Source organism: Physeter macrocephalus, chromosome 5 (assembly GCF_002837175.3).
Source record: "Physeter macrocephalus isolate SW-GA chromosome 5, ASM283717v5, whole genome shotgun sequence".
In the NCBI taxonomy this organism is placed as follows: domain Eukaryota; kingdom Metazoa; phylum Chordata; class Mammalia; order Artiodactyla; family Physeteridae; genus Physeter; species Physeter macrocephalus.
The window spans coordinates 94,680,468-94,694,156 of NC_041218.1; the positions used below are offsets into that span (position 1 = coordinate 94,680,468).

The 13,689-nt window shown below is 40.1% G+C and overlaps 1 protein-coding gene across 1 annotated transcript in view; it reads right to left on the bottom strand.

Annotated features, from left to right (window-relative positions):
• The window catches only part of AMPH (amphiphysin), a 200,285-nt gene that overhangs the window by 22,171 nt on the left and 164,425 nt on the right, over positions 1–13,689 (bottom strand). The window contains exons 15-16 of the mRNA XM_007110538.3: positions 12,636–12,668; positions 8,547–8,603 (exon numbers count right to left, since the gene is read on the bottom strand). Coding sequence (XP_007110600.1) covers positions 8,547–8,603; positions 12,636–12,668 — 90 coding nt within the window. The remainder of the gene's footprint in view (positions 1–8,546; positions 8,604–12,635; positions 12,669–13,689) is intronic.

Sequence of the window (13,689 nt, forward strand, 5' to 3'; positions counted from 1 at the left end):
CAACGGGAGAGGCCACAACAGTGAGAGGCCCGCGTACCACAGAAAAAAAAAAAAAAAAGGGAAAAAAGACATTGGTCCACTTCACATCATTGGAGCAAAATATAGGAGCAGACAGAAATTTAGAGAAAGTTAGAAGGGATTCTCTGCAAGAAAATAAAATAAATGTAGGTAAAAATCATCCTTATCTGGTTTTGAACCTAATTCTCTGATATATTTCTAAACAAATATTGATTTTTTTCCTAAAGAAAATTTTCAGTACTTATATAACATGGAAACATCTGGAGAAGAGGTAGCAAGTGTTGGTTTTTAAAATGTATCCTGCAGATATACTGGTAAAATTTGGTGCTGTAGGGAAAAACTAAAAACAATATTAGCTAGGTGGGGAATGAAATAACAAACAAAAATGTAATAATTAAACTTTTCTTGGGAGCCCGAGGTTTCTTTGTGAACCGCTGCTCAAATTTCCTGTTTTCAAAATTACATTTGCCTCTCTTTTTTTTTTTAACAAAACCACCACAAATTTCACCTCATACGAAATGCATTCTGTCAAGACTGGAAATAATAACTGTATGGTGACATTTCGGCAGCAAAAATGATGACCTCAAAAGGTCACGTCAACCCCATCGTGACTGATGACAGCCACAGCCAGCCTTCTAATTCATGCTCGGGACACGGTGTGGATTTTCACCTCTTTACAACTAAATATCACACATCTAGCAACAGAAGAGAGCTTTCTTTAGAAAAAATAACCCTAATATTATCTCAATTATGACCAGAGGAAAGAAGCTATAAACCTACCTTAAGATAACAAAATCACATTTTATCTGAGATTATTTTCTTAAGTAGAAGGGAGGACTTGGGGGGAGAACTGACTTTATCCAAGTGTGTCCATTTTAAAACATGAAAAGTAGCCACTTTTGATGAGTATTAGGCAAATCAAACTGCTGTAAACTGCCCTCTCTTACTGTTATTTTTTAGTCCATTTGAGGGTGGAGAAATCAACTGCTTGAACTTTTTCTTCTCAGAGAGGATGACTCACAGGGTCAGCTCAGGTCCTGCTGTTCTTACCTCTGCATCTCAGCAGGTGCCTGAACCCTTCATAAGATTCTCCAAACTGCCTTGCGTTTCACAAGGAATCTAAATTTTCTATTCTTTAAAGTTCACATAAGCTTTAGGAGACAAGCATTTTCAGAATGAAGACTTCTTCCAGGGACTTCCCTGGTGGTCCAGTGGTTAAGAATCTGCCTTCCAATGCAGGGGATGCGGGTTTGATCCCCAGTCAGGGACCTAAGATCCCACATGCGGCGGGGCAACTACTGAGCCTGTGTGCTCTGGAGCCCGCGCACCACAGCTAGAGAAAAGCCCGCGTGCCACAGCGAAGATCCCACGTGCCACAACTAAGACCCAGCGCAGCCAAATGAATAAATATTTTTTTTAAAAAAAGAATTCTTCCAAACATCTCCTTACCCAACATGAGGGAAGCCCGTTCTAGTAATGGTTGATGCTTATACCATACAGTTTGCTAAATATTTTTAACACCACCCTTGATTTAAAAGATTATAAATCTTTTATAAATCTTTATATATGTAGTAGGTACGACGCAATAGGTACTTGATAATTGGTAGCTACTCAGATTCTTCATTGGAAAACCAATGAACTTAGACTTTGAGAAAACAAAACCTATTTATATAAGTTTGTTAAAGTAAGGATGGTTACGAGAGGTTAGGTAGTCATGGCCAATGGAGGATCGATATTCGAGCCTGTATTTAACACATGAGCTTGTCTATTTCACATCTCCACCCTATTGTCAAAAACCCAGAATACCTTGCTCAAAACCATGGGCGTTGATGTCATTAAGCCTTACACTGAATAGTCTGGAGCACTGAATCAACTGGGTTTAAAAACACTGGTATACACTACTATATATAAAATAGATAACTGCTATATAGCATAGGTAACTCTACTCAATACTCTGTAATGACCTCTATGGGAACAGAATCTAAAAAAGAGTGGATACATGTGTATGTATCACTGATTCACTTTGCTGTACAGCAGAAAGGAACACAACATTGTAAATCAACTATACTCCAATAAAAATTAATTTTAAAAAAAGCACTGGTAAAGATGGAGTCTGTGCTGCTATTCAAAACAGAAATTTGATGACATCTTTCTAGAACTGAAGCCATTTCTAAATCAATATCTGAACCTAATCAATATCTTTCTAACTCCCTGGCATGGTCCATATTCTTTTTAAAATCAATTTTCTTCTTAATTGTAACAGTATTCGAAGATTCCATTGTCTCTTTCCCTTCCTTTGTTATTTAAATCATCCTAAGTCGGGTGGAGAGATCTGACACCAAATGAAAATGCTCCACCTGCACTGAGTTACTAAGATCACCTGTGAATCTGGGAATGAGAGTTAAGAAGAAAAATCCCGGACACTGGAGCACAGCGCCTCAGCACTTCCCAGTCTACAATCTGTGCAAACAGCCTTTTTAGGAGGGACTCAGTCTAGCAGAACACAGTCTTGTTTTCCTTACAAAACTTGGTCCGACTGTGTACCTTTACATGGAAAATACGATCATTTTTCTTGAGTAATTCTTAATTTGTATTTTGCATCACTATCTTGCCCTATTATTTATTTTTTCTACTCTATTAATAAATAATAAGTTTGACAGATGACCTACCCTTTTCCCAGTAAAACAACCCAGGGCACTGACAGCAAAAATTTAGCTTTTATTTCTCTAGTTATCTCACATAGGCAATGTTATTTTGGGAATAGGGAGATTGGTCTCCCTCTCTGTACAGATTCTGGGAAGGCTGTAGGGTACCCTGATTGAAATCCTTGGGAGATATTTTAACTGCATTTCATAAATAAACTATTGTTCACTCTCCCTGGGCAACGCTGGTAAACTTCCCTGGTAAATTTTCCTTGGTATCACTCTACACTTTCACGTGTGTTAACTTATCCAATTCAATAGGGTGCATATAGAGCCCATCCCAGTTTTCGATGTGGTGTGGTGTGGTGTGTGGCTCAAAGGAGCAGGTTAGAGAAGGGTTCCAGGCAGACAAATGAGTCTCCACTCTTGCACAAAATACATCCTCAAGCTCTCTTGTGCTATAACAGCCAGCACCAGACTTGATTTTGAGCAAATGGTTGTTCCCATAGAAGTCCTTATAGGTTCAAGGATTTCTAATATAGGATTTCAGTCCCTCCTGGGGCCTTCACCAACCTACAAAACTAATATTGTAAGAAATCAACGTGTAGACACAACCAACAAGGTGATTACCCTTCTGTTTATTATCTGCAGATTAGTCCCTAATGGAAGGCCCATCTCCAGCCATCACAGGTGGGACCGAGCATTAACAAGTCTGGTTATTTGTTGAGTTATTACAACCTACTGACCATGAATGGAAGAGTATCAGAAAGAATCAAGGTACCCTTTTCTGAGAACCAAGCCTGTGGCTACATGACAGCGTAAGAGCAGGTCTCTGGATATCTTCCTTAAAAAAAAAAAACAATAAGAGCATGCAGTTTCCCTGTCAAAGGAATAAAGGCCATTTGAACCTGGGGAGCCATGACAGATTCGGAGGTGATTTGGTCCAAGTGAAGCATGAATGAGAAGGGAGAAATGGGATGATGAGATGAGCACAGTTAATGGCAGGGGAGGTGGGGGGAGGGGTGGAAGGGAGGTGGCGCTCACCGCTGCCCCCTCCACTGGCTCCTCGGCCTGGGCGTCAAGTCCAAGGTCCAGCCCAGCAGCAGGTGGTACAGCAGCGGGGGGCTCCTCTGCTTTCGGCTCTGTGGGCGGAGCCTGTTCAGGTTCAGCCTTTGATGGTTTGAGGATCAGAGGAAAAAGATTCAACAAGTGAATAGATAACATGACGGAATACTGGACAGTTACGATTTTCTTCGTCATCCTACAGGCAATTAGCTTCATTAAATCTGTGCTGGAAAAAGACTCACATTAGGCATGATGGATCTTTACACAACTGAAAAGTCTAGGAATAAACTCTTATTAAGCTTCACATTACCATCACCAAGCACTGTTATATCCCTTGAAGTTGGGCAAAAAGACTTACCATTTTGGCTACTCATTTTATTACTTACTTTCAACATTCTGAGTATTCACTTCCTTAGGACACCTGTAAGAGATCCTGAAACGGTACTTTCCACTACTGAGCAGAGAGAGGAGAGATCCTAGGAGCTCCCACTTTGGAAACTGGAAGGAGTAGGGAAGAGCTCACAGAAACGCAATGCTGGGACCTCCCGCCTCTGTTGATATGCAATGCAACCAAAGAATTGAGGGGCCATCCCAATACTCAGATCAAAATGCATTAACGTGCATGAAAAGGTCACTATGAAGTTACTGCGCAACTGCAGTGACTACGCCTCCGGCTGGGAGGCGTAGATCCAACCACCTGGCAAGGAGCCACCACAGTCGTAGATACTTTGCTGCCTTACATTTTGTTCGTTCCCTTATTCCACTTTTCCCTCCAACAAAATCCTTAGCCATCATTTTTTTTTTTTTTTCATATAATAAACGAATTCTTTAGGGAACCACAGGCCGTATTCTCTGTGGTACCAATTAGACTATTCTACTTGTGTGGATAAGAGTGAGGTCTTTTCTTCCCACTGTGACCTCTACACACAGACACCCTCCTGATTCCAATTATAAGAATCAAGCCTCTGGCATCTCTTACCTCCAGGCTTTTTGAGTTTTAAAATTAGCATGATTAAATAACAACAGGCTATGAAAAACAGCACCGCCAATGCAAGTTACCATGGCTACTGAAATTGTTTCCTCTCTTTTGATTTAAAGATTAATGTAAACACACTATTTAGCATGACTGTTTCACTAAATGGATGGCCACCGTAGGGCACTTTAAGATCCTTTTCTATTAGGGCATTTAAACCATAAGAAAGGTTAAAAGGGTTTTCCTAGAGGAGTTCGGAGTCTCCAATAAATACTTCCTTTGGAGGAATCAGTAACTTCCGTCAGACATTCGCCATAAGCCATCAAAAGCCATCTCTAGTCCTCCCATATGTCCACTGAAGCTGGTGCACACGGCAAGTTGCATGGGGAAGTGATGGAGAAGTTGTGCTGAGATTATAGAAAATAATGATAGCCTGCTGTTGGATAAATACGCAAAATATTTGTCTTGTGCCCTCCACCAAATCCTCCACTGTGATGCATGCCAAGGTCACACCGCCCTTCTCTTGAAAGGGCTTAATAAAATGAAAGGACACTTAGGGAGATAAATGTACAGAGGTCTGAGATTTTTATGGGCTTTTATAACCTTTAAGGGGGTGATCTGACACAATTTTTAAGAAAGAATGAGATAAAATTCACTCTAATCTACTCTCAGGAGTCCTTTATGGGGAAACATTTCACTTGTATCGTTCGAAAGGAATTATCTTCATAATGGACTGAGTTTTCCTAGCAGCAAAGAGCTACTGTAAGCTCTCAGAGTATGATCTAACCATTTGGGAAGTCGAGGTGATTTGCTGTGAGAGAATGACCTACACAACAAGGATAGGAAGGGTAATTTGACGAAGAGCAAGAAACCCATAGGCAGATGGCTGTCCCCCTGTGAGCTGAGTCTGAAATAGAGGATGAGGGGTCAAGAGAAGTTTCAAAACGTATATCAAATAAATATATCTGTGCACATTAAGAAAAAACCCAGAAAACCAAACACAGAGGTAACTTAAAAGGAAAACATATTTGCATCAGAGGCTGGGTTTCTTGGAAGTCCGAGGAAATTCTGAAGTTTTACACACGGCGAGGATAAGTAGGGTGAATTCATGAATAAGTCCAATGGCGTCTCCTTGCTGAGGTCAGACAATGAGTCAATGGAAGCAAAGTATGAAGGGGAGGAGAGATGGGTTATGTCCTACGAGTCACAACATTTTTCTCTATTTATAATATCACACGGAATATTATAATATAGCATTACACACTTAACAACTTAAATTCTAGGGGGACAAATAGAACTCACTGAATAATGAGTAAGGGTAAAGCATGACAGCATGCTTGCACATAAAATCAGCTACTCAACTTTGGAAATAGAAACCACTTTCCTAATCCTTCTAAGATAATGTAAAATTGAAAATGTTTTGTCAAGATAGAAAGAAAAACAAAGGTAAATTGTGAACAACATCTTGTAGAAAGATCTCAAAGTAGTCCTGTAGGAATTGTGCCCTGTTTCAACCACTTTTTTTTCTATAAGAAGCCTCCCTTGACAAGCGTTGCAAATGGGTTGATACCATGCCATATCCATCTGGGAGCACTGGTAAGGACTTGCTATTGTTTGCTGGAGTAGAGACCATTATACATTCAGAGGAGAGGTATACTCTATATTTATTACTGACAGCAGGATGCCACAATGGTTTAACTCTGAGACTCAGAAATGGAATTCTTGTTTTAGAACAAAACGAGTAGTGTAACTTTGGCGCACATTTTCCGGCATCCTCTGTGATAAGCTAGAAAGAAGGTCAATGCAGAGGAAGAAGAGATGGGTTGGGAGAGTGGAGTTAAGGGTCTAGTCACATTCCAGTATGGCGACTACCTTATGATCCTGATTCTCCAAACTGGGGAGAGCTAATTTAGTGAGAACTTCAAAGGGCCATGGAGGCAACCCTGAGCCCAGGGCAGGGTTTGCAGATTCAAAAAGGTTTAAACTTGTACACAAGGGATGTCCCGTGGGGCCATAAGATGTAGATTGGGGAGATATGCAGTTGACTACCAACTGCAGCCTCCACCTTGCTCAGACCAGTCAATGCAACCATGTTGGGACACTGCCCTGCTCCTGGGAAGATCCCATATAATCACAGCTCAGTGGGAGAGGGTCACTGTGGTTCCTAGTTCCCCACAGGGAAACACTAGCAGCATCTGCAATGCTGGGAATGACGAAGCTAAGTTCCCCAATGGAAAGAAGGTGCAAGAAGTCTGCTTCAGAGAACACATATAAAGAGAAGGGGAGGGCAGGCAATGGAAGCTCCTAGAACCAGCTGTAGGGGGCAGGGAGATGTTCAGAGAAACTTAAAAACCACTGGATTCTATGCCAGGAATTTGCAACAGTAATAGGTGTGAATTTAATGATGACCCATTGCCTTTTCGTTTATACCAGGGTCCCTCCATTCTTCTTAACCCATTCCCAGCTGATAATTAAAAATCTCATCCTCCAGCACCAGTATAACCTTTAATCCATCAGCACCCAGACTGAAAACCACCAATGGCCATGAAATGGAGGTCTCTCTGGCTCCATTATTAACATCAATATAATCTGAATTTTAAACATTTAAATCTTTATTTGCAGGTCTCACAGGCTCCACCTTTTTATCTGGTTACCCAAAAGGCAAAAATACAACAATCTCCGGACAAGGTACTAGAGAAACACTTGCCTTTGAAAAATATCAAATTAGCCTTGAAGACAAACTTCCCGGGGCAGAAAGCCTTACTTACAAGTGAAATCATCTGAAAGGAAAAATTCCTTCTCCTTAAACCCAATTCTAAGTTTCCAAAATGAAAGCCAGAAGCTGGGATAATCCTATGCCATTCCCATGGGAAAACCAGTGTGCTACAAATAACCATGAACTAATCCTCAAAGAGCCCAAATCCTCTGTAGTGTAGCACTGGGAAGCTCTCAGTGATGTCACTCAAGGTCTCTTCATTCAACTTTACAAGGAAGCTGCTGCTAAAAACGTTTCCCATGATAACTGAGTTTGTAAGAATCTCCTCTAACCCCCAGAGTAACCCTTCTGCCGCCTCCTCACTCTCCAGCTGAGCTTTTCTCTCATCTCATTTGACAGCAAAGTGGGAATCCTACCTCTACTGTGCATTACTTCCTTCTACAACTCACAAAATGAAGGGAGGACATGAGAAATGAGGTAGCTTCAGGTTCAAGGAAAAGCAAGGATCTACTTTCAAGCATGAATTCTCGAGGCAATTTCATCGTCGGTCCCATAGCATAAGGTACAGTCACTCAGAAACACCCATGTACAGGTTCTTTCCCTGTTACAGGAAGATCCCACAGGCCGTGGAGCAACTAAGCCCGTGCGCCACAACTACTGAGCCCGCGCGCCTAGAGCCCGTGCTCCGCAACAAGAGAAGCCACCGCAATGAGAAGCCCGCACACCGCGACGAAGAGTAGCACCCGCTCACCGCAACTAGAAAAAGCCCCCGCGTAGCAACGAAGAGCCAACACAGCCAGTTAAATAAATACATTTATTTTTTTAAAAATTAAAAAAAAAAAAAAGAAACATCCATGTCCTTGATGGATAGACTGGATAGACTGTGTTCCACTGAAGCCCATAATTAAGAGACTGATTTTTGCTGGGGTCACTGTGCCTTTATAAATAGAAGCAACCACATTCAAAGTCACACTGAGATTTTTCAGAAGCTCTCCTTCTCATTTTCTAGAAAAGAGGGGGCTACAGAAACCACACTCTGGATTTCAATCTCTAAATAACCTACAAAGATCAACCTTGGATCATTTGGTGGTAACTAACAATATCCCCGAAACACAAACCAAAATCAGCTTACCAAATTACAGATCATATTCTGGTCTGTCTGCATTGTGAATAATGTAGTGTCCTGTGGCTGAAAATTGGGAATAAAGTAGAATATTCAAAATTATTAGGGTTTTAGTTAATTTGCCAAAAAAGCAACAACAAAGGTATCATTTAAATTAGCTCGCATGAATTGTGTCAATAAACATAAAGTTTTTTTAGTCTCTTTTTATTTTAAGTCAGAAAAGCAAAACATGCAGAGATAATTTTTTGACAGCAGTTATTCTAAACAGAAGCCTGAGCTAGCAGAATTCAATGATCCGATGAGAGACATTATGTAAATGGCAGTGTCTTCAGAGGCATCTTTGGTCTGCAGCTTCTCCTCTGGACATCAACATCAAGTTAGAATTTAATGGATCTAAGCTACATATTTAAACGTTTTAAAATGTTGGAACCTTAATCATACTATATCCCTGAAGTGTGACTTCTATGAGTTAATTATGAGCCATAACTTAAAAACTGTATACAATATATTCATTCAGGATATGAATCCTAAAAAATTCAAGGTGGAAGAAATCTCAGGGAACAGTGATCTCTAGGAGAATCTTCATCAGGTAGCCAGGCTTATACCCTCCAAACAGGAGACTGAAAGAATCTTTCCTGGGTAATCTGACCAAAAAAATCCCCAAAGAATTAAACATAAACGGTTCCCCAACAGAAAAGATGAGCCAGTGACATTTGGTTAAAGATGGTGGATTGAACACAGGTAATTACCTCCAGAATCCAAACTAAATAACAATAGGAAAATTAATTTTTAAAGACATAAACCCATAAGGGTAAAAAGAATGGGAACAAAAACAACATCAACAAAATTCTGAAACTGAAAAGCAAATGAATGCACAGTAGGTAACCCGGGGAACCAAAAACATCTGTACCCTAAGTTGATGTAAGAAATGCCAAAAAGCAAGCCAATTTATTACTCATAAATCCCAATGGATCAAGAATTAGAAAGATGCGCCCACAGGAAATGGAAGTTAGGATGCTGCTAAAGACAGAGGAACTGGTTGGAAGTCTATTAAAAAGTACTTAGACCTGGAGATACTCTCATCTACCTGAAAACCAAGCAATACCCTTTCCACCCTCGACTTGAGATTATTTTCAGAGGCTGAAACAGAGGGTCTGTGGACTGGGGGACACACAGGCATATTAGGAAAGCAACAGGATTAAATGAACATTTACATAATAAAGATTTAGACGTGGGCTCCTCCTCCCCCAACTTCTTCCCTATTCAACTCGCATTACACTGGCAGCCAGGCTTGTACCCCTGCACCCGTGCACATACCCAGACAGGAGACCAGAAGAGTCTTCCCAGGGAAATATGACCAGCTCAAGAAAAAAAAAAAAAAGCCTAAGGAATCTGACACTAGGAATTCCTCAACAGGAAAGATAATCCTACAACAGAATCCTACAACAATACCCATAGTCAATGAGCTCTACCTACTTGTACAAGTCTCTCAGCTTTTCAGTGTCCCCCTCTTATTAAATACGAGAAGACAGCCAAGATTAATAAACATTTAAGAACAGTTTCAAATATTAAAGGGAGACCGAATAGGTTTAAAAAAGTGGAAGAAACAAAGACTTTACAGGGGGGAAAAGACCTTTGAAAATTATTATTATTAATACCCTTGGAAATATAATGGAAGATGCTGTATTCATGACACAAGAAGAGGATGCTATTACAAACCAAATATTCAGTAAACAAAAAGAGCTCTTGGAAATTAAAAAAATATATAGAAGTGAAAAATCTGTTGGAAGAGTTGGAAAGCAGAGAAAAAGGGAAAAGCAAAGAAAAAGAAATAATTAGAAGACAAGCTCAAGAAGCCAGCATATGAAAAAGAGAAGGGTTACAGAATGAGAAAACAAAAGAAAGCAAAAGAAATCATCAGTAAGAAAAATTCCCCCAAACTGAAAGACACAGTCTTTAGATTAAAAGGGCCTAGTACAATGTATGAAAATAGACTCAGACCACAGGACATCCTTGTAAAATCCCAGAAACACTGGGGTATAAAGAAGATTACACAGACTTCCAGAGAGAAAGAGAAAAAGAAGGTGGGAGGGGTACATAAGGGGGCAGAGAGAGAGAGAGAGAGAGAGGGAGAGAGAGAGAGAGGGAGAGAGAGGGTTTCTTACAAAAGATCAAGAATCAAAATGACAATTTCTCAGTGGCAAGGCTAGGAGGTAGAATCGAGCGGAGCAATGGCTCCAAAATTCTAAAGGAAAACGGTTTACAACTTGTAATATAATATCCAAACTAACAGTCCATTATGTACATGGGAAGAAAATTATTTTCAAACAAAGAAGGTCACAAATGCATGCTTCTTGTGCACACCTTTCTCAGCAAGCTACTGGAGGATGTGCTCTACCCCAATGAGGAATTTAACCCCAAATGAGGACAATTTGTGTCCTGAAAAGAGTGGATGGACAGAAGACAGGTGAGGCAATCCCCACGGTAGACGTGATGGGAGACCCTGTGATAACAGCCGTAGCAGCAAGTTGTAGCCATGGAATCCCCAGGTCAGACTGGAGCCGTCCAGAAGGACAGTTTCAACCTTCAGGAGGATGAAACTTAAAGAATGTTTAATGTTTTAAACAAAACGAGAGGAGATTTCTATAACCACAGAGTATGGGGTTGAATTAGTAATAAGTACCTAGAAAACTAAGCAAACAAACCAAGAAGCTCACAAACAAGACCCTACAATTATTTCCTCAAAGGAAAACAAAACGTTGGCATAAAAGGAAATGTAAACTTCATGACCTGAGCACTAAGAACATCTATAGCATCGTGATAATACCACCACTGATTGGCTGGCTGGCTACGACATCAGTGGAAGGACAAGAAGCAGAGAGAGATGTGAACTGTGACCATAGCAGGTTGAAAGCGCTTTAAGTCCTCATATTCCAGAGAGATGAGTCCATAGCTAATGCTTTAGAAATCAAGAAGGAGCATTAGAAGAAAGTCATACACACATATGGGGGCGAAATCAGAGAATCTGCTACAAGGTGTGAAAGTATTTTCCTCCAAGAAGCAGGAAATCAGGGGGTGTAAGATGGTCTGAAGTTTTGAAATTTAAAAAAAAAACCTTATAAAATGTTGTTACTCTTTAAACTATGTGCATTTATAAGTGATAAATACAAACTTAAAAAATGAGAAATGAATTCTCATGACCCGATCTTTCAAAGGAGTTCTCTTCCATGGAAGAGACACGTGATCATCTCTCTGTGTGTTTGTGTGTTATCTGTATTTGGGTGTAGGTGTGTGTCAGTGGGTTTTCTCTTTTTATAGGTAACATGGGGGAAAGTAGTCAAACGTTTAAATGGAGAAATTCTGAATGTTAAAATTCAAAACTGTTCACGTCTAATATTCTGAGACAAAGCACTCATCACAGACAAGCAGATATTTGAAGTCTCCCTTGAAGAGGTTTTCAGAACTTGTTCCATGAACTTGACAGCCATGTGGCCTGCCTTTCACATGGGTTACACTGTCCATCTGTTGGGACATATACAGTGAGTGGGACCGTCCACTGTGTGGCCCGTCTTATTGGCCAGAGCCAACCTACAGTTTCTGATCTTCCAGTGAAGAACCACTGAAGAAATAAGGTTCCACGTAGCATGGCTCTTACATAAATCTTTAGAAGAAGGCTCTTAAAAATCTCTTATATTGTCTAAAGATCCATCTCATTAGTTCAAAACAATCCTATCTCCTCTTTTCCAACAGCTGAACCTAGGAGATCTCTCAGATAAAGACAACTTCTAATTTCTAGTGGAGGAATCATCAGAATTCATTGGTATAGCTAATAATATTAACAATAGCTAACTAGAGTCAAGGAGCACTTAGTATGTGCTAGGCTGCTGGGCTAAATCTCTACGTTCACATTTCCTTTAATCTTCACAACCCTGCAACATCGCTCCTGTTACTGTTTCCATGACTGAATTCACAAGAAGTGGGCTCAAATTTTATGCTGACATACTTAAACATTATGCTATCCCAGCAAGCAGATGTCCATATTTTTAAGATTTGCATCATTCTCAACAGATGGATTTTGCCAGCAAATTGATTTCTTACCTGGGTGAATCCATTAAATGAACCTCCAGAAGCCTAAACAGAAATGGGAATCAGAGTACGTTATTTTTTTCATTACTTTTGTAGGATTGGTAAATGTCTATTAGACACGTGGGAAAGTAAGGACCACCGCAAATTTTAAAATAATACAAAAGCCTGCTGTGCATGAAAATGCTTAGGAAATGGAAAAGGCCATACTGTATTATTTTAAATAGGCTGACAAAAAAAAGAACAACATTATTTTTACAATTATTGCTGGTATGTGGCTCGGGGCTAACCAAAGCCCACTTTCTCAGTAATGAGAACATGATTCCAGACAAGAGCCGTGAGTGGTTAAATAGCTCGTTTTTTTAGCCATCTATAGAATCTGGAAGCATTTCCAGTATTTCTCTAAATACATCATTTGATGAACAGCTATTATGAGGTTTTATAGTTTCAACGGGCCTGGGTAGAAACATTTCATGTGTTTTTACTGGGGTGGAACCACTTTAGGAACAGTAAGTCTGCCTGTTTTATATATATTTTAGTGCTTGAACAATAAAAATGAAAGTAGAAAGAATAAATACAGTAAATAGGATGGTAAAGTAGACACTCATTAGTTTCCAACACCATCATTCTGCTTTTTGTGTTGTTTTTCTGGGGTTTTTCTGTTTGTTTGTTTTGTCAACCTATTTTGTGTTCGGTTTGCACAGATTTCAAGAGGTACATGACAATCTGTCAAGGAGATGAAGCAGATCTTGGAGAAGATAGTGATGGACGATGAAGTCGGTGAGAAACATTAGGAAAAACAACCTACAGAAGTCTTTGGCTAGTCTATACTACATACTGGGGTAAGTACCTCTTCTTTATCAGCCTCTATTTCTCGGTACAACAATCCATATCTCTGGTTAGCAATTTCATCTTCAGATAAATCTGAGTTGTTGGTGTCATTTTCTTGGGGATTGGTGGAACTCTCGGTGCTAACATTCTGGGAGGTTCCCACAACCAATGGTCTAGCTATCTCTTGACTCTGTTCCCCACAGCTAGCAATGGCTTGTTCCCCACATACATCTGCTAG